The 22,508-nt window shown below is 34.5% G+C and overlaps 2 protein-coding genes across 2 annotated transcripts; both read right to left on the bottom strand.

Moving 5' to 3' along the window:
• Nucleotides 1–1,779: 1,779 nt before the first annotated feature.
• Nucleotides 1,780–6,789, bottom strand: LOC117215881 (sodium channel protein Nach-like). Its single transcript, XM_033462449.1, has 3 exons — nt 6,642–6,789; nt 6,470–6,576; nt 1,780–2,097 (listed from the first exon to the last, which is right to left on the bottom strand). Exons 1-3 carry the CDS (start codon nt 6,758–6,760, stop codon nt 1,883–1,885), a joined length of 441 nt encoding a protein of 146 aa, XP_033318340.1. The 5' UTR covers nt 6,761–6,789; the 3' UTR covers nt 1,780–1,882.
• Nucleotides 6,790–6,942: 153 nt separating this feature from the next.
• Nucleotides 6,943–17,078, bottom strand: LOC117215850 (sodium channel protein Nach-like). Its single transcript, XM_033462352.1, has 6 exons — nt 16,879–17,078; nt 11,948–12,119; nt 11,128–11,273; nt 10,061–10,193; nt 9,074–9,356; nt 6,943–7,100 (listed from the first exon to the last, which is right to left on the bottom strand). The coding sequence occupies exons 1-6, from the start codon at nt 17,076–17,078 to the stop codon at nt 6,943–6,945; spliced, it is 1,092 nt and encodes a 363-aa protein (XP_033318243.1).
• Between the last annotated feature and the right edge of the window lie 5,430 nt (nt 17,079–22,508).

The raw sequence follows: 22,508 nt of genomic DNA, 5'->3' as shown, positions 1-22,508 counted from the left end.
GATGATAATTAATTTGATCGAATTTCTTTCTCTTCCTTGCAACTCCAATACAATTAATAATGAGGAAACATTCGGAATTATATTGCACATATATTAATATTAGAAATGTTGTGTGTGCATATGCGTGTATGTGACTGAAACCTATAGCGTATCTCTCATTCGTCTCTGCGCCACGCTTGATGAGATCAGCTTTAAGGCTTTAAACGAACCTGTAGCAAAGGCTCGTTAGAAAGCTTGCAAGCTTACAGCGCGCAGTATTCCCTTGTAGAGTGCTAGATTGCCCTTTGCTAAGTCCCGGCAGCAAGAAACCAGAAGAATCGCTAATTCCTCCAGGAAATATATGTCTTTATTTTAATTCTTCCCGAGGTTGAAGGTGGATATATGAAGTAGCTTATAGAATATTTTCTGTTTTCGATAGTGTTGAGGTTGACTGATAGAATTTGTAATAGAAAAATATCTTGAAATAAATAAAGGTATAAGTATAATGTATAAGTTTATGCTGATCCAGATCCTCACTTTTAGCGTGTTACAATACAATAGAATCGATAGGGAACACGTTCATATATTTATTGATATTACCAAAAAAGTTAATCTTGTAGCTCTAGCTAAAGGCTACAAGAAACATAAATAGAAATCTATTTATTAGCTCCTTTGTTTCTAGACCTTGTAACCCAAAACATAATTTATATTCAGGGGCACAATAATATGCACCTCTTCTTATTTAGAATATTTTTGTTTCGCTAAATTCTATTTTCTGCGTAACAGCGGTCTCCAAGCCACAGATATACAAAAATAAAGATGTAGAGTTTTTCTTGAAGTAATTACTTCAGCAGATAGTATTCCATTTTTGGTGATTTTTAGATATGGTACTAAGGAATTGTTAAATTAATGCAAAGCTAAAGTACAAAGCTAATACCAAAGAAATTAAAATGAATGAAATACGAAAAAATACATAATGAAGGGGAGAAACAATATCTTTTTTTATCAATATTTTTCATCAGAAATCATTTAAATCCCCAAAATTGTACCGTTATTAATCTGTACAAATAAATTGTGGATTCTACTCTCTATTACACGCCACGTTGTTGGTTAATGAATGATGCCCACTAATAATTATTCATTTTCGTAGAAATTATTTTTTAACAATTGTCTGATTATTATAAAGTATTTATGAGACTACTGCTTTTCGTTTTAACTATTTCTGTGGCCAATGCCTGTCTTTTATCAATAATAGAAAATAATCTCTCGCTCCGACGATATCCTCCCAAAGTACACCGCTCTATCGTGATGGAATTGAGACTTAGTATAAGACTGTACATTCGGAGAAACAATGCTATCAGCCGAAAAGGAGAACTCGAGTAGTGACGGAATCCAGTTGTCTAAGGAATGAAGAATTACTCCAATAAAATGTGCAGTGGAAGGCAAACGCTAAAAAGAATTTCAAGAGTAAAAGGAGCGGCGTGGTAGGAGGAGGAGGAATTTCAACGATGACAAAACAGGGTTAAGACACCGAAAGGGGAAGTTCTAGCAATTTATAAAGAACACTACGATTTCAGAACGATAACAATGGGGTCAGGAACAACACCACAAAGATTCATTACAAGCTACTACAATAATATACTGCTGTACTATATACCACAATAACTGTAATACTACAAGAAGTAAATATAATGAAAACTAGCAAAATACACAAGAAAAAACAAAGTTTACAAAAGTGAAGATACAATCAATTTTAACGAAGCTGATTTTGAGATTTCTATTATAAGATATCATGTGATTTTATCGAAATTTAAGAAGCAGAGGTGCAAAAATAAGATGAAATTGAACTACATTATTCAAACGAACGTTGAAATCGTGAAACGTGCTAATATTTACGACGAGCTCAATCACGTTGATTCTTTGTCGTTCTCGCGTACGAATACAACTCGCCCCAATAAATTGACTGTATTGGCGTTTGTTCGCTCTCGGCCCATTTTCCATCGGTCGGAGTTGGTCCCTTTAAAAGCTCGAGTACGAACAGCCCGACGAAATAAGCGAACTCGACGACCACGATCAGGCTGAAACCGACGAAGATGCCGCAAATACCGCTAGCTTCACCTGGAAAACGTCGATCGAACGGTTAAATTACTTCCTCGACCACCTAGAACCGAATTAGGATACATTAAGAAGAGAGGACAGAAAAAAAGGAAGAATATTTTCAGAAGGAGGTAGAAGTTCTGAAGTATATTTGCATTATTATCATCCTCATTACATCATGTAATAAATAAAGTATCAAGGCATATGCAAATTTATATTTTTATAAAGCAAATAAAGAAACAGAGCCTGAGAGATTTGTTTCATCTATCAATGAATATTTTTTTGCACATTTTTATGTATTTTTACACTTTTAGGATTTCTATAAATGCAGAACTGTAAATAATTTAGTGACAAAATTCTCAATCCTTCGATATATTTTGTTGAAGTGCAATTTATGAAACGCACAAACATTTTTTCACTCAATGGGTGAAACAACCAATCACTATATGTCAACATACATGTGAACAGTGCACTCGTGCAATCCAGTACAGTTATTTTTGTCACATTAGCGCGTAACGGTCAAAGCAGAAAAAGATACGCAGAAAAATATAAAGAAAGAATAGGAACACACCCAAATCGGCTAACTGTGGAAACGATCAACACCTCAAACATAGAAAGAAGACTGAAAAGGAAACACCCAGCAGACCTCACAAAGGACACAACTTAACAAACACGAAGATGGTATTCCGCTGGGGGTAGGCAACCACATGATAATCAAACAGTTAAAAAATTCTACCAAATGTCCAAATTGGACAAATTGTAAATGTAAAGAATTAAATAAAAAAAAACATTAGCACGTTGACTGCCACGCGTGTTTTCAAAAAAATCTCCGTCAGGTCACGCGTGCAACAGTACCAAACGTTCTCTGCTAGGTGCTCCCATCGATATTTTAATAATGCGAGTCGCTCAAGTGATGGTCTCAAGAATGATCTCTCGTTTCTTTTGTTCCCATTCCTTCGCATTTGTTTCTCATCTCTCCACTTTCTACAAAATCATTTTGAATCTTGGCCGAGCAACGAACGGTATAACTTAAAATCTCTGCCCTAATTCGTTACAATGTCGAAAAGAAAAATTGAGAACTTATTTCCTAGTTTTACATTCTAAATAATTTTTTTTAATGAACCATTTTCGTATTACTTTTATAACAATTCAACAGTTTTATTATTATGGAATATCTTTTCAAATACCTACGACGATCCTTCGCAAGTAGTCAAATAAACGACACCCGAATAATGGTTACGCGGCCTGACCAGAAACTTTGTTGACACCCGAATACGGGTGTCATGACAGTCAGCGTTTTTTTTTTTTATTATTATTATTTAATTTATACTTTACAATTTGTCCAGCTGGACATTTGGTAAATTTTTCTAACTTAATTGGTAAGTAACATGTGGATGGCTACCCCCAGTGAGATACCATATGGCAGTCAACGTGTTCGAGATTCACTGCTCCACATAGGTTCATGGTAATTATTGAGAATAGAAGCGATCTTATCGTCATATTTCAATGACCTATGAAGTGTAATAAGAAAGGAACAACTTTTGAACAACTTTTCCATATACACACTTACAACCGCCGTTCAGCCTTATTTTCCAAGATATTCGCAAACAATTTATTTAAGTTCAGTTATGATTACACTTCATCCTTGAATAGACGGCTACACTGTTATATAGATCAATAAGATAATCATTTTTAATACTGTGCGTTTTAATATTATTTGCGTCAAATAATATTCAACGAATCGATTGATATATGTAACACATATGTAGTATCGTGACATAATCATGTAAAAATCGATGAACTTGCAAGGAGTACGAATTACAGTGCAAATAGAAAGTGAAAGTGCTGGCGGGCCAGAAGATATAGGAAATTCCCATAACACATTGGGCCCAGCGACACGTCCGTGGCCCTTCAGAAAAGTGGGTGCTTGAAAGTTTTTTTTTTCTATTTGTTATTATTTACAATCAATTCTCGCATTGAGAATTTTCAGTAATTTTTTCTGGCGTGGCGCGGTGACATGGCTAAATATTTATAATAAGTTAATACTTATTATAGATAAGTATAATAACGCTTGAAAGTCGAACGTGGCCATATTTGGTCGTACACGACTGTAAAAACGTGTGTTGTGAGAGTACGAAAACAGTTAAAAAGGGTCGCTTTGGTGGGAAATGAGGTTGTTGTTGTTGTTGTTGGTTGATGTAAGCTGTAAGTTATGAGTTGTCGTTAGTCGTTAGGAGTTGATTAGTTGTATTGAGATATGTGTCATTTTGTGTGCTACACTAGATTAGCCGCGTAGTAGTGACACACATATATGAGTATGAGTGTGTGGAGTATGTGCATGCACAGCGTCTCGTACAACAGATGAATGCAACTGTTCCGTTGATAGTGTGGTATAGAAGGTGGTGAGACAAAGAGAGTGCTGAGACGCGTGCAAATGTGTATCGTCGAAGATCTTGTAAATCACATATTCAATAAATCTGAAACTATTTTGATATCAATTCTAAATGTAATCTAAGTGTTCGCATTAAGATCCACAATTCTCAATTAATATATTAAAAAGTAGTTTTAGTTAAATAATTATAGTTTTCTGTTCTATCATTGTAAATAAATATATAAAATAAAATCATTATACATATACTTACTGAAAAGTCATAAGTCACGGAAAAGTCGTTTACAGAAAAAAAATTTCTAAAATAAATTGTTACCTACTATATATAGTATAAAGCAGAAATTGCTTTATAACTTGAAAACTAAAGTCGGGCTTTGGATTGTGAGATCGCCCCTATTTCCAATAATTAATTCCCAAAGCTATTTCAATTTTAAGTATTTTGTAATCTGTAATATAGCTGTAAACAAATATAATCAACTCTCTATATACTGCTGCAATAAAATTCATATCTTCATTGATACAACTGAAGAAACGTAATAAGCAGAGATTTATTTCATACCCATAATATCATTCTTTGAGTGATTCGTATGTTTTTTATGTTTTACACCTTTTGCCTTTCTGTAAATGCATTAATATCTACAGTCGAGTAATAAAATTCTCAGTCCCTTTGTGTATATACGTTTAACACTGAATTTCCATTAAACTTTTAATACCGTTACTTTGTTACTTCGTTACACGTTACTTTGTGGAAAAGGTGTTTATATTTCCTTGTTACAGCTACGTAATATTATGTCACCATGCATCATGGGACAAAAAACGTTTCCTCTCCTATCCCGTTACGCAAAGGAAGAAAGCGAGTGAATTTTCCTAACGAAAAATGTATGTTCTTTATCCCGAGTGCATTATATTACTTGCAACCACGAGCGTATGTACATAGCACAATGGATCAACTCGTAGCTGTTTCCCTGTTTTTATTTCCTTCTTTCGAGTCACTGGCCAACAGATTACACCCCCGTAGAAACCTTGCGCTACGAACCTTTCGTTACACAATGAAATCGTCTGTATTTTGTGATCTTTGTTTTTTCGTTTCTCGAACTTTGCCCTGGGAGTTTCCAGTGATGCTAGTGTCGCTAATCGAAGTCTCTTAACCTCGTTTTTTTTTACTCTTGAATGTTTATTCTGCACCGAACACTTTGAGCTAAAAATTTAAATGCAAATGGAAAAGGAGAGATCTGCTGGAAATTTGATGAATTTGAAATGACCGATGCTCGAGCTTGGACAATACTCGAAACGATAAAAGATAAACGAAATAGAAACGTATATTATTAATCGTAAGAAAATATTAGCTCATTTCACTTAGAGAATTTATAGAGAAAGATTATATTGAAGAAAAATTATAGAGGTACAAGCGGAAAAAGGTGCGAATAAGTCGAAAATATAGAATACAATTTTTCATATGAAGCTTTGTTTCCAAGGAAATTAATTTTAAATATTCCCCTGGTAAGGAATTTTTTTGAATTATAAGGGACTTGTGAATTAATAATCTACGTTTATGTTTGTGTTTATTATGGTGGGGAATTAAAAACACCGAGTGATACGAAATATTCATGCACGATGAACTTTATTATTTTAGAAATTGTTAAATTTCAATAACTGTAATAAATAATAAATACAAATTCATTATGATAAATCATTCTGAAATTAAGTTTCTATTATTGCATACAATTTATTATATCATTATATATTGGCGTAAAATTTATGGATTCATTCTCTGTTCTCCACAACAATATAACCAACACAAGTACCAGTAGAACTATTAATTCACAGCGAGACGCGCTAACTTTTATCAATAAAATATTTAATCTCCATTTTTTAAAATAAAGCTTCGTCAAATTAAAGTAAGGACAAATTTTATTCTACGTTTTCAAGTTATTTCCTCATCTAGAATCACTCTTTTCCTATTTGTTATAAAAATACTTTAATTTTAATATAGACTTCACTCACCCATAATTTCATACCAACGATAAATCACGTCTTGCTTCAATTTGATCGTACCAAAGTTGTTAAAATATATCGTCAGCAGTGATTGATTCTTGATTTCCACGTCAGTTCTTCGAATTTAAGATCATACCGTTTATTACAAGATGATAGAGCCATTAAATAGATATTTACTTACAAAACTTCGGCAACGTGTTGATTAGACTCCAAACCAGACATAGCCATCTTCGCATTATACTTCACATGGCTGCATTCAGGATAACAATTATGACAGTACAATGTATTCGTTTTATCCATATTGTCATTGCTATTATATAGATTTTCATGTGGCACCACGGAAAACCACGTAGCTGTAATTTAAATACCAATCAACTTGTAGACTTTGTTTTATCCTTGTAATATAATCAAATACATATCATCGTTAGAATACACAGGGAATGATGAATTTCGTAGCGTTACAATTAATCATGGAAAGTTCATTAATTAATCAATTTCGTGTAGAGACCATGGCACAATGATAACTCGGCCGGACAATTCAACGCTGTTACATGATTGACGTCACGAGAATTTCGACGGTGCTTACATTTATGTTGCGACAAGCATGGCACATCTTCCAAATTGCAGACCCTTCTAGATTCTGGAAATACAGAAAACAAATATCAAAGGGAACTTTTTAATATTTTGAGCATTTAACTTTTTTAATATTATTATTAATACCAATAATTAAGTGTTACAATAACCTACGTAAGATAGCTTTAATTAAATATAACCAAAATGAGAAAATTTCTAATCCTCACAAAAACACTTGGGAGCAAATATTAGAATGAAAGACGCTGAATACGCTAAATCGGAAAATACAGCTATTGGTAGTGTGGAATTATTCAAGAAATACGATTAAAAGACATGAAAATTGCAAAAGACAAAACTACACGCAACCCTGTTTGACGAAACTACTTTGAACAAAAATATAATAATATATTTATATAAATATAATAATAATTAAATAATAATATAATATTAAAATATTATAGATAATAATATTAAAAAACGTTCTAATAATAAAAATATGAAAAATAAGTAGAATAAGAAGAATATTAATAATACTATTAAAAATACTAGAATGATTCGATCTGAATTATTCAAGAAACGCCGTGAATATCGTAGCGCGGAACCTAATGAAATGGTTTAAAACAAAGATAAGCTTAAAGTTCTCTCACGGTGTGATATTAGAACTACCTGAACTTTGGGAATGCACATTCTGGTTGGTGAAATTGTAACAACTTTGAACCATCTCGGGAAGACCTCGTTAACGAGTCGGAAAACAAATGGTGCGAGACTTTAATTGAAATTAAATTGAAGCAGCGAAGCATTTAGAATACTTTCTAGCTTGCTCCATTCGTTCCAAGAGTATTATTATTTTAATAAGCAACATGGCAACATTAAACGTTTCAAAGAACGAGAGCAACGATATGAAACTATTGTCGGATTTACGACAGAATTGTAGCAATCTTCTTTCGTTTCGTTTAATACCCCATTTCGTACGATCCGCTTTAATGCTTTAAGTCGTTGGGAAGCTCGCCGGTAAAAAAGGTTGCTCGGCAGATGGGCCGAGTCTCGTAGCTTCTAATCTCAGGAGAAAGGGCAGGGTGCTGTTAATGTCTTGCAAAGGCCTCAGCCAGTCTACGTCGTCGCGGTTCATTTCGACGCAGAGTGAAAGTGAAAATAGGAAATGGTGGAGGACCCTTTCAACGTTTCTCACGCCTCGCGGTGTCGACCTTGTCGCGCCTGTCTCTGCTTTTAAAACATTACGCGCTGAAATAACGGCGCTGCTGGGAAAGCACGATCCTGCGTTTGCCTTGCTTGTTTTCTCGGTTAAGGGATTAGAATTCTGGAACGCGCCAGTTTCACGGAATCTTGTGGGAAGAATTAGTAATAAGCATGTAACGACTCGTAAGTTTAATAAATTAGAGAAACCCTACTTTCATTAAATTAATATCCATAGTCCTATTTTGTGTATACATATATATATTCAAATGAAACTCTTTCTTTTTATGACATTTTATTTTTATTTCTTACTTTCATAGTATATCAAATTTTTGTAATCACATCTATAAATAAAATAGTATGCCAATGTTTTTTATAACCACTGTATTACCAAGCGGAAATTGAATCCGGGAATTGAAGAAATCTGCATGAATGAATAGTAGAGATTAATGATAATAAAAGATACAAATTTAAAAGTGAGCTAATTTAGCTATGTGGGATGGAAATACCTAGGACAATGACCTAATAACATTATGATATCTAACAAGAACTGCGTGGGTATTTTAATGTTTGTTTCAGTAAAAAACAATACACGAAGATTCCCTTACTAAGTACTTGAACAATACTCTAATTCAAGCTTTGTATTTCAAAGAAATTTTCTGAAAAAATTGTCACGGTTAGTTACATCGAGCTCTTATAGAAAATCGACGAAATTCTTATTTCTTATTCGAAAAAGAAACACTTGATTCTGTAATGAGAGTTTCTTTCTTATTTACTCAAATTGCCTTATAGGTACAACCCTTTTTTTTATCCACAATATCACGTTTATTTACTTACGAATCTTACCTCGATTAGGTAAAAAGAAAGGTATACACTTGCAGATTTTCCACATATCTTGCGTCTTGCAATCAACGATGCAGTCGCTGTAAGTGTAAAACATCCGAAGGGAAGTCATTTCATCCTCGAATACACAATCGCGTTTCTCCAGAGCATACGACATAATACTTCTTATGCTATAAAACATGATTGCCTCTAGCTCCACGCTCCGGTGCACCCTGGGCGAGACTAGAAAGTCGATCACGCCTCCACTTGTCATGTCCGGATAATCGTACGGATTAAAGATCGTCACCTGATAGCGTAAAATTTGCCCATTAGCTTTTCAAAACAAAATAAAAATACCGCTATCTGTCCGTCATTCGTCGTAGAAAATGTCAACGTTTATGAATAATTATAAAATAATCGCGTCAAACCGACCAGCGACGAGTGAAATATTCACGTGGTATATTTACGTCGTAAGCGAATCGTTTCTAGCAAGAGAAAAAGGAAACTGCATTTGCATAATGCACCGAACCTCGGCTGTTGCGCGAGATAATCCTCACAAGCTACCACGATCCACATTTCTGGCGGCGTGATCACGACCGAGACTTGTTTCTGCCTAATTTCTGGTTGAATTTTCGCCAAATTATTTCGGAACTGACGAAACCTGTCTTCGATCCGTCGAAAATTGTCGACCAGCACGTGATATTAATTCAGAATTTCGTGGAAGATCGTTGTACGATCTGACGCAAAAGACCGATCAACAAGCAATTGACCATTATGATCACCGTCGATCTAGTTTGATAATATTTGACTTTAATAATCCATTAAATGTCGCGCACGAATACATCGACGATGATATTATTCGAAGCTTTTGGCTGAATGTTAAACAGCCTGTTTCGAAGAATATCTGAACGAGACGAGCAACACAAGGAAGAAACGCCACGTCCATAGAATTAAAAATTCCGTAAGCGTTCCGTGCAGGCGCTAGCTTCAACTCGGCTGATGAAAAATTACCTTCCAGCCGGCGCTCGGGAAAATAGGGTAGAAGTAATCGTCCAGAAACGGTTCCAGCAATACCGACAGCCCGCCGTTCTCGGTCAAATTTTGCACCTTCATCGATTCCACTCGGTGACTGACCTCGCGGTTCCTGCGAACATGATCGATGAAAATTCACAAAGACACAACGAAAAAATGGTGAATCGCGTGCACGAAACGCGGTTGTTACTCGCGAAATAATTTCTCGCGAATAAATGGGAAGGAAATTGTACCAAGGTTAACACTAGAACTACCACAAACCAGTCAAATTGAATGGTTTTACAATTTTATTTTAAAATTCCTACTTCGTGTTATATTTTTTCCCGCAATGATGTAACGACTTTCGGAACCATAACTAAAGGAATAATATAATGAATTTTATTTTGTCTTTTATGCATTCAAACTCAAAATAATTTTCTATCAAGGCTACTTAAAACGACTGGCATTTGTCAGAGTGTAAAAGGGTCCTGCGATCTGTTTATCGAACCCCAATTAACCAGTTTCCTCGATTTCTACAACTTGCCACACGTTTATAAAATTTTTACTGCGTATCATTCAATATGATGATATCAGTTATCAGGAAAATTCCAGATCGATCGCTGGATCGCTAGATGTTAACATTAGAAATACCACAGCAGTCAAAACGACTGGTTCTACAATTTTATAAATGTCGTTTTAGCCTCGTTTAGAAATCATGGTTCCAGATGGATTAATAATACCAAAAATGTACTACATAACATGGAATTCCTTCCGTAAGAAATCAATAAATATAAAAATATTCTGTTATTACGTATTTTTTAAAGACATTGGTCTTTTCATTTTGACTGGTTTTGGTAAAAATAGCTTCGCGTTAACTATCGGTAGTTCTAGTGTGAAAACACATACGAGACATGAAACGAACAGAAATTTACACGCGGATCTGTGCATGAACACGGTCGAGAGTACTGAAAAATAAATTTCTCGCACGCGGTTTGCGACGCTGCGCTGTCCGAATAAATGATTCATTGACAGGACGCAAAGAGAATTTAGGTGGTCTGGAAACTCACAAATGCGTGTCGTCCCCTTTAGTCGCGTAATTGAAGGTACAACAGAAGCCGTCCTGCGTCTTGCGGAACGCGAACAGCTCTGAACAGTTCCGTTCCTCGTCATGAAACCGACACTTCGACAGCATGGAGGAACATTGTGGCGTCAACTGAAACGTTTGTCACGTAGACATTGGTTAATGGCAGACAGAAATTTCATCAAAGATGAAAGCTCTGTTACAGAATATTGCGAAAAATATTAGGTTGTCCAAAAAGTGTCTTTCTTTTACGGTCACGTCTTTTACAACGATGCATCTTTATACAAACATGAAAAATAATCTGTCGAACATTGTGACCTTTATTTTGATAGAACAAAATGGATCATACGTAATTCGATAAAATAATATAAAACGGAAAATATCGCGCATCCATTATTTCCTTATAAAACGAAAGAAACTTTTCGGACCACTTAATACAGTAGTTTACGTGCTGTAAGAATAGATGACACGAAATATTGGAATTTGAATAATGTTAAATCATTCGATAAGTTCGTGGATTACAGCGTGTTGGAAGAATAGATTTTTTTTTTATTTGGTAGAATTTTTACAATCAATCCTCTCTGAGAATTATAAGTAAATTAGAAAGAATAGATATTTGAATTTATATGATATTAGATTATTCGATAGATTCGTGGCGCGATACGTTTATAGTTTTTATCGCGTGTTTTATCAATACAGAACGATAAACAACAAAAATACCGATCTTAACAAAATCACGTTCGTTCTAGAAAAGGCACTTGAGATGAAAAAGCTAGTGAATAGCAAACACTCTGATTTTAGCTCACTCGTTTCATTATGTCGGTGATGCTGTAATAGCCATTGTAAAACACAGTGAGAAGTTGGTCGATTCGATAGAGCCGGTTTTGCGGCTTGAACTCCGAGTCGTAAAGATCGCCCAGTTGCGAAATCATGTTGAGAATCTCGTCGACGGGTAAATCAGAGATATTCGCCGCGAAGCTGAATGTTAATTAAATGGAACTTTGAACAAAATTACAAGGAATACTGGTTTTGATAAAAAGTTTATGTAAAACTCTTGTAAAATACGGAGCACGGGGAAAGAAGATGTAGATGCAATTTTTGAAATTGATCAGACAAATTTCCATGGATACGGTTGGTCAATTGCGCGAGGTGAATGAGTAAACGATGTAATATAATAAAACGTATTCGTTAGAAGGCAGTCGGCGATCGATGTTCTCCGAAACGTTTCGGTGAAAAATTAAATTAAAAATTCTATCTCATGAAAATTAACGGCTCGACGTTACATACGCGGACAAGCGGCCAAAGTATCCATGGAAATTAGTCGCAAATTTACATCAGATAGAATTACACGGATCGGGTTAAATATTTATCCTCGTCGTTATAAATCATGATTAAGTGAAACAACGTTAGTTGCGATTTCAGTATTAATTAGTCGTTCGTCTCTCTCGTGCTCTAGAGAAGGAGAAATACGACGCTATACGTTGCATATTAATGGGAATTTTTTTCAAAGTAAATTTAAAATAATTCTCGCTAACCGAATATTAATGGCCAGTTTTTGCAAATTCGAAGCTAATTAGGGACACGTTTTTGCGTTCCCTTTTAATGAACGTTTCCTTCCATCAACGCGAGCAACTTTCTAAATAGACCGGCGCGGCGCGATATTATCGCGATGATCCAAAAACTACGGAATAATGTTACGTGTTTGCAAAAATATATCACCGGTACCCTTTGTATTTAAATTATGGATCTAGAAATATTGGAACGAAGCATAAGTTTACATTACAGAGAGAAAAATTTGAAATCTAATTCAGACAGAAGTGAATCATGACATCCATATTTTGTACTGTCAATTATGAAAATAATTAATCCGACAGATTAATATATAAACTGATGAATAAAAATATTGATAGCGATCAGATTATCCTTGTAAAATCCTGCATAAATCTTTGTCTAAATTGTTCTGTAAAACATTATATTATTTTCGAAACTGAAATTTAAATATAGCATAATTCAATATCGCTAAGCAGCTGAAAAATAAAAGTAAATAATAAAAAGTAGATACTAGACTGTTTCTATTGGAACATAAGATCGCAATGAATGCGAAATCGATACAAGAATCAAATCTAGGAAACGATACAGACTTAAGAAATTAATTTAGGCGCGATAGAAAAACCAGTGTGGAATTTTTATAGCAGTTACTTAGAATAAAGATTTTATATGACACATTTAATAACCGAAATCGATAACCTAATTGTTTTTAATCCTTGAAAATTATGTTTGGATAAAGAATGAGATTTTTTTCAAATTTGTAGAGAATTTGATAAGGATATCTAGTCTGTACCATTCGCTACTTATTACAATCTACATATAAATTTACATATAAAAAAGGAATATTAATATGCTGTTGATAATGTACTGTTCAAAATAATAAATACATTGCATCATATTTCTCTGACAGTGCTTATAGGTCATGCTTAAACAAGCAGTTGACAAATATCCATTCTCAATATTTCATGATGAATAATAAATATGCAGAACTGGGCATGTTACGAACTGCTCTGCACGACAATATGCTACATATTGTACGTACATCCCTGTATTTTTATATATGTAGTTCTATTATATAAGCATCTGGTGCTACTTTAAACGTTATATCCTACAGAAATATTTTCTCTGTTTTCGTTTTACAACAAAGTTACAAATTCGAAAGTTGAAACTTGATTTTGGCTATTATACAGTCAAACTCCTAACGTTTGCTCATAAGTTTCCTCATAACGCTGATGCTGAAACTCCTCGGTGAATTTTCCTCGTTTGGAACGAATACGTAACAGCGGCTTTGTACGAAATAGAATTTTCGGGAATGCAGGAAAATAGCGGTGGAATTCGTTTATGAACGAAAGGCAATTCTAAACGCGAAGCCGCAGCTTCGGCCGCAATTGAAATTATTCGTGCAGCGCCATTCGGTGCTACGGGGTGTCCAATGAACCTAACCGCCCTGCGCTCGATTGCATTCTACTTCCTCCGCGGCTGCGTTTCGCCCCTTCGTCAATGGCACTTGTGTTTATTTAATGCTAGACGGTGCTCACATTTCGTTTGCCAACTCCATCGCCGATCGACGACTTATTCGATTGATGCTGCAGATCGCTATGCCTTAAAAAAAAAACAATTTGTATGAAATCGTTCTCAAAAAATCGAGATTGAAAATTCCTTGCTTTATGATTTTTTATTAATCCATGCTTATTATACATACATATATATGTATACACACAATAAGAGAAATTATAAATAAGGACCAAGTAATGAAAAAGGATACATAAAAACGTGACTAAATCAAACGCAAACAAAAATTTGCATGATTTCAAGAAAAGAAATTAGTTTAACAAAAACAGAATTCATCGACAGAATAAATAGAACTACAGAATAAACTGACTAATAAAATATTGACACGACAATGGACTTTAGTAGAGTTAAATAAAGAGAAAATGCTCTTGCAGTAAGAATAAAGGTTCCAAACAATTTCAGCCAGATAGTAACTTTGGAAAGCTTTCAGGCATTTTAGCTGGACGTTCATTTTACTTCTGAAGAAACTGCAGCAATTTTCGAAGTAGTTGGAATAAACGATCTTTCGATATTGAAGTATCCAGCTCGTCTCGTAAAAAAATTACTCGGTCCTATTTTTAAACAATAGCACAGCTAGATATACAAAAGCATGTTTAATTTACCTGGGAAATTTAATTTGTATGTGGGAAAGTATTCCGTTTCAACGCTAGTGAACAGTGGATTCTCCATAAATTCGAGATACCCGTAATAAATCGTGCAAACCATAGCAGGCACCGTGACCGCGTATACCAGGAACCATAGCGTTCTGAAAATATCGTCCCGGAAAACTCGATCGGATGAATTTTTCCGCGTGCAACCGCGCGAATTTCAGTTAACAAGTTTTCTCTCCACCCCGTCGTAAATTCTAAATATTTACATCGTGGAATAGGCTTTCGTCGAACGTTACGATGCGGCAGTACACAGGCTGTTTCAAAAAATGTAGCATGCGGCATGTAGTACTCATTACATGAAACAGATACGTTTGAACAAATATGGCTCTAAAGATTTGTCAATCCTGAATTATTAGAACGGAATCACCGATGATAGCAGTAGTTTAGTTTAAAGTTTAATTTAGGTTAACATGAAGTCTATTTTAAGATTGAACGAATTAATCTAGTAATAGAATAAAGTAGTGCAATAAAGTATTCCGAATGATAATCTAAGACAATAGATAGCTAACAACAAATAGATAGAAACAACTAATTAACATTTGACTGCCACGTCAAAATCACATGTTTCGTTCAGGACGCCACGGGAGTATTTTTATTATTCAAATAATATTAAATTGACGATGTAAGACAACATTCTTCCCCAATGGACCGTTTATCTTATTGATGGTCACGGGTGATCACCGTGGCGCCTTGGTAACAGTTGATAGCGACATATTATAACAAGGTTTCGTTTATTTCAATAAACCATTCGCGTTCGTTATTTCGTCGCAAGCAAAACGTCCAGAATATACTGTTGAAACGTGTAGAAGATATTAGTAAACAGTATTTGCTCACTCTATATATAATAATAAGGTAGAGAGACAAGCGTGACGTTTTTATGATTTCGACGAAACATTCGGCTGAGACGGTAAAGGTAAAAAAAATTATGTTTGTGATAAACCAATGGTAGTGGTAGATCACAACAGAGGAAAATGTGCCGTAGATTTATTGGATCAAATGATAGCATATTCTACACCACACAAGAACCCTCAAGTGGTATATAAAATTAGCTTTAGAGTTATTGTTAAATACATCAATTTCAAACGCGATGATACTCTATAAACAAGCAACAAACACAAAATTCAAGGTATCCGATTTTAGAATGACACTCGCAATGCAGCTTACACAGTGCCATTCACCAGAGCCGTCAAATATACTTGTTCGACAAAGATTGCGACACGAAATGCAGAAGAAAGAAGAGCAAGCGTACCAGGCACGAAAATTTTGCAGAGAGTGCTATAAAAAAATATTGAACAGTTAAATTGGACAGTTAAATCGGACCAAAAAGGTGACCACCTATTGTGCAGATTGTATTAATGTTTAAGGTGTTTTAACACAGTGCACCGTTAGATGCAAGATTTGTTCTCTTTTTTTTTATTGATGTTCTAATAAAAATGTTTAATTGTTCAATGGGACACTTTTTATTTCAAAGTATCTTCTATTTATCAGTTATATTGAGTGCAATAGAATAAAGTGGAAAAGAGGGGAGGTAGACATATAAGAAGAGAAATGGACATAAGAGATGTAAAATCGAAAGTTCGTCCAAAGCCGAAAGGCACGGACTAAGCAATAATAAATAAATAAATAAATATCAGTTATATTCAAAATGCCCTAACTGTCAATTTTCATTCAATTTTTACAATTGCAAGAAGTTGAAGCGCTCAGATCACCAATGACCACAGTGGCCGGTCATATATGACCAACGTGGCAGTCAAAGTGCTAAACAATTTAACAATACTAAACGAGAGTTAAGATTTTTGCTTATTTTCATTAGTGCTACATTCTATACTGTACCCGCAACCTTTGGAAACAGCTGTATACAGTATCTGTATAAGCGTCGAAATTGTTTCATCGTCAACACGGTTTATTTGAAATTCGTTGCGTTTCGCGTGGAAATCCATCGGTGCGTGCACCTGCGTCTAAATTACCTGTCGAACCACGTTGCTTCCGAATCCACGAAGTACCTGAATCCAGCCAACTTCGTGTACTTGCAGTACAGCTTAGAGTATTTCATCAGCGTTCGCATGAAACGAGATCTGGACCGAGTCGTACGCGTCTCTAACAGCCAATCGAGTGGAACCTCGAATTCCTTCTTATATTTAGGTTTATCCTCGTACCAAACTTTCATTTTGCTCTCGTCGTTACAGTCAATTCTGGAAAAACTTCCTGATCACGGATAACACTGTGCTCGTCGTATTTTTAATATTGCGTCGGCCATCGTGGATTTATAAACGAAAACACGGCCAAGTGAAATTACGGATTCCAATGAACGCAATAATTCGAAACGCGCGAGTCGCTCTCCGTAATAATAATAACGTTTAACGAAAAATGAAATTTAACGAAATCCCATGAAAAGAGAGGCGAATAACCGTGTACGAAAGGATCTGAAATAAAACGTATAAAGAGGTGTGGAATATGGAAATCCAAATTTCGTAATCAAGAGAAAAATGTTGAAACTCAAAATCACGTTATGTTCGATACAATTATACGTCTAGCCATTCGCTTTCGGTATTTGCATGGCGACTGTAGTTCGCGAACGTAAATTACTCGTCCCATCCTTCTCCTCTGTTTTCTGTCACGCGTATCGTTCTTCCGATACAAGTACGCAAGCAAAGCCGCGTATCTCTGGCATCGTTTCACCACCGATGGTCATCGCTTGTTTCACGCACATCCACGATAGAATCATCCGTATGCTCGTGGAATTTGTTACAACTTTTGGACCTGCCTTTGTAATGAAATTTTTAAATGCAAGTATATAGCAGGGAATTGAAATAAATATTACGCTGTCGTAAATAAAAGTACAGATTTATTATGAAAATAAGGAAGAACCTGAACACTATTCTTGAATTTATATCGGTAGAAAAGCTATCTATAAATTTAATTATCTTCATGTTCCATCGTTTAAATACTTCCATTTTTTTTTTTTTTTTTTGTAATAAAAAATATTTAATCTCACGTTTCTAGTTTCACGATCAGCCATCGATCGTTTGATTAAAAAGGACGACACGAAACTGATCGATGAGCGATAGTTGAATAAAAAGGCGAAGAAGAGGGGAAACGAAGTTTCGTCCAAGTTTCCCGAGCGTTCGCGAGTCACTGATTTCGCAAACGTCTCTTCTATTAATGTCCTTAACTTTCACGAGAAAGTTGGAGCTGGTTGGAAATCGAAGAGACAGATTTTCGGCTATCCGTGTCTTATCAAATGATCCGTAGCCGAGGGTGTAACAGCCATCATCAATTTACCGCAGCGATCATCATCGTGACAACCGAATCGCGATACTGCCTGAATTAAATAGAACTCGAACGATGATTGATCGGTTAAGTTGTTTGCGGGTGAAATATTAATCAAAATTTCGATCCCATGAAGGATTTTTTGAATTGATAGTCGTAAATGGTTTGAATGGCTTAAGGGTTATTAGAAAGCTGACGTTTATATTTATCCAGAACTATTAATCTTATAAATATTATTAGGGCAGTAACATATTTGAAAAAGTGTGAATTATGAGATATTTACAAAAATTAAATCTAAAAATAAATATCATAATTACTAAGAAAATTATACTATTTAGATAACAGCAATGACATAATTTAAAGTAAACCTGTTTGAATAATTTAAACAATAGTACAATAATAAATAATAAAATAATAAAGTAATTTAAACAATAGTAGTTTAATATATAGAAATAATATTGTAATAAATTTATGGTTAAAATTTCACATAAATTGAGGATTGAAATATAGAAAAAAACGAATAGCGAAGAATAGCGAAGTCATAATTTCGAAATCGTTGCGCTCTCTTTGGAACGGAAACGGAGTAACGGAGTGTCGCGATTGCAAATTGAATATTAATGACCACTTTATGGATTCCGATCGAGTGGAGCTAAAGCCGAATTAAATATTAATGAGCCCCTTTCACAGGAAGAATTAATTATAACATTCGCGTGAAATCTGAACGAATCACGCGTATTATGAATTTCAAATATTCGACTTCAAAGAATTTGCTAGTTCCTCTTTTATCTATGTGAACTATAAAAAGTCAATCGATTGAACACATGCATTCATTCAAAACAACTTTATTTTCCTATCAAGTTTAGTTGTTATGTATATAATCTTACATAACAAATCCTGATATGATATATTCAAAATCTTGAACATTTTTTTTTTTATTTAATTCTTTACATTCACAATTTGTCCAGTTTGGACATTTGGTAGAATTTTTTAGCTGTTTGATTACCATGTGGGTGGCTACACCCAGTGGGATACCATCTTCGTGTCAAATCTTGAACATGAACGATGAAAGACGATATTGATTAGTCGAACATGGACTAAATGAGAATAATTCTATTTACTCAATATTACTATTTATAATTTTAGCAAGTATGTAATTCAAAATAGAAGATTCATAAAAAAAAAAAAATCTGCACTGTATGTAGTCTGCGACAAAAGATTAATAAGGAAGATACACTGCAGACAAATAGCAAAAATCTTGCATCAGCCACACCGGAAGTTGCTGTGCAACGTTTCATTAAATCACGATATACCGCGATGTATCGTTGCACGAGCCTCACATTTTCTCGAACATTATGTCATTCTTTTCGCACTGTCTACCTTCTGTGTGATTTGCGGCCGGCTTGATTTGCGGTTTCTCCTAAATTTAACCACCCTTCCTCTCATATTAATTTCTCTCATCTACCAAAATCATATTTCTCCGCATGCAAGACTATCGTGATAATTTCGTTGCTACGAAACGGTCAAATGTTTCTAATGAAAGCTAATTGCGTTCCCGAGTATTGAATTTTGGATTTAGTTCCTTCAGATGCAACATTTGAATAAATCTGTTAGAGTTTATTTAATTTATAAAGTTTGTGAATTTATGAGTTTAGAGGTTTTACGTTCTACGTTCTAGTTATCTACGTTCAGATAATATTCAATTTTCTTCGTATAAATAATTGTTTATCTCAGATAGTAAATAATTCTAATTAAATAATATATGATTAATATAATAATGATTTAATACATTTTAAATACTATATATTTTCGTGCATCTTTATAACTGCGATATCTTTGTAATTTTCATTTCTACCATGTCTCTATAATATATTACTCTGTCATAAATCTAATAGTTAGAGTTTATGCCAATGATAGAGCCTTGTGGAAATTTTTACGAAATTGACCAAATTGTTGTCTAGCTTCATAATACGCTGCTCGTCAAAAAGATAACCCAGGTGTGCTATCTTTAATTTCTCAATGACACGTGTAAAGTTTTTCGTCTGTAACGTGTAATATCAAAACATTATGAGCTCAGAATGTGCGGCTTGCTGGAAATAAGTCACAATGTCGCAGATGTTTGTATACAACAAAGAAAAACTGTTCCGTACTAAGGTCGAAATGATAACATACTCTGTTAATATGTTGAGAAATTGCTCAGTAAGTTCATGATCTATCAACGAGTAAGGATTACAGTACAATATTATATAAATTTGTAAATATGGGACGCGTAAAAAAATTAAACGAGTTTGCAAAAAGCAAATTCTGGAACTAAAACAGCAACGGTTATTAGTAGCAAAAATATCGAAAGTAATAAGAAGAAGTCGTAGAGTAATACACAATTTCTTAAAAAATGTTGAAGATTATGGCAAAAAGAAAAGTACCGGTCGGCTGTCATCGTTATCCGATCGTGATATGCGAGCAATTTTGCGTGTAGCTACCAACTCGCAGTTAACAACGAAGCAAATAATGGAAAAATCTAGTGTTAGTGCCAGTGTTTCAAGTGTTCGTCGAGTTCTACCATCCTGCAAAAATATCAAGAGGCTAAAATTGAAAAAGAAACGAAACTCAAAGTAGAACGTTTACACTTTGCAAAAGAAAGATCGCATTGGAAAAAGAAATGGGGAAGGGTATTATTTTCAAATGAAAAAGATTCAACTTGGATGGTCCTAATGGGTTCCAATATTATTTTCATGACACAAGAAAAGAGACAATGTCAGCAATTCGACGACAAATGGGAAGAGGTAGCGTGATGATTTGGGCCGGCATCGGTTATTTCGGCAAGACAAGTATCAAGTTCATCAATGGGAGAGTGAATAGTGTCCGATACATGAATTTAATCAAAGAACAAATAAATAATCATGCAGAACGCATTTCTGGACCTGATTACATCTTTCAACAAGATAATGCACCTGTACACACGTCAAGATTGGTCCAATCATACTTTAATGAAAATAATATATCTATTTTGCCGTGGCCTGCACGCTCCCCGGACCTTAATATTATTGAAAATTGCTGGGCAGAACTTGTTCACGGCGTATACGCGAATGGAAAGCAGTATCAACACGTACAACAATTAAAAAGTGCAATTGTACGCGAATGGGATACGTTAAGTCAAAATTACATCCAGAAACTATATAAATCGATACCAAATCGTACAATAGAAGTAAAAGAAAATAAAGGGAATGTACCCATTAATAAATAAGTATATACGTTTGATAAGTAATTATTGTTAGTTACAATTTATGTTGGTTATTATCTTCTTATTGTACATGTGTTATCATTTCGTTCTTAAAATAAAACAATTTTTTTGTTACACACTAAACCTCATAATATTTTTAATTATTTTCAACGAACCGCATATTCTGAGCTCATAATGTTTTGATATTATACGTTACAGACGAAAAACTTTACACGCGTCATTGAGAAAATAAAAATAGCACACCTGGGTTATCTTTTTGACGAGGAGTGTAGGATGCTTTTGTTCCTATGATTTTAAAAACTCATAGAGCTGAACACAGTTTCAAATAGACATACAGAGAATTCAAACAGTAGAGTATGAGAATCAGTATCAAAAAATACATAGAATAGAAAATATAAAACAGGAAGTTAAGTTACATAGTTAGAATACAAGTTAATGTATCATACAAAAATGTCGTACAACAAAAACACGTGTATGGCAATAAATGGCAATAATCTATTGATTTATACAAATTCCAAATTCATTTACACTTTGATTATTCGTCGCTTCAATAATATTTTGTCAAACTAGAATCATTCAAATCAGAAATTTAAGGTATAGGGTAATTACACTGTAATAAGTTATTCGTATAATGGTGCAATATACAGCGGCGATACTATAATCAACGACCCTAATAACAACCCTAACAAGAGAATTTTAGGTATCTTTGTCTTATTTATCATCTCGGCTACAGCCATATAAATTTCAATTATCTCAAGTTAGCCCTCTGATCCTCAACGAGACACACACGAAGCGCAACGTACCTGTATGGCTTGAAATATTTTATTAATGTTCAGAAGCCGCAGATTTGGGCTTCAGCTAGGGATTTGCGTGTAACCCGTTGCATACGAAACTTCGATTTCTCGATGCCATACCGTACCGTTTCGTAGTTCGCGAGAGATTTCATTTGTTTTCTGTGATCCTGGAACGATTGGAATTTACGATACGTCGAAGTGGATCAGTGGCAATGTACAACGGATCCCTCTTTTCACGAGATAACTCTTAAAATTGTAGTTTTTTTAAATCTGAGACAAATTGGAGAAAAACCGC

The sequence above is a fragment of the Bombus bifarius genome, unplaced genomic scaffold (assembly GCF_011952205.1).
Source record: "Bombus bifarius isolate JDL3187 unplaced genomic scaffold, Bbif_JDL3187 scf7180000009832, whole genome shotgun sequence".
Taxonomy (NCBI): Eukaryota; Metazoa; Arthropoda; class Insecta; order Hymenoptera; family Apidae; genus Bombus; species Bombus bifarius.
This window is presented reverse-complemented; position numbering and strand designations above follow the sequence as displayed.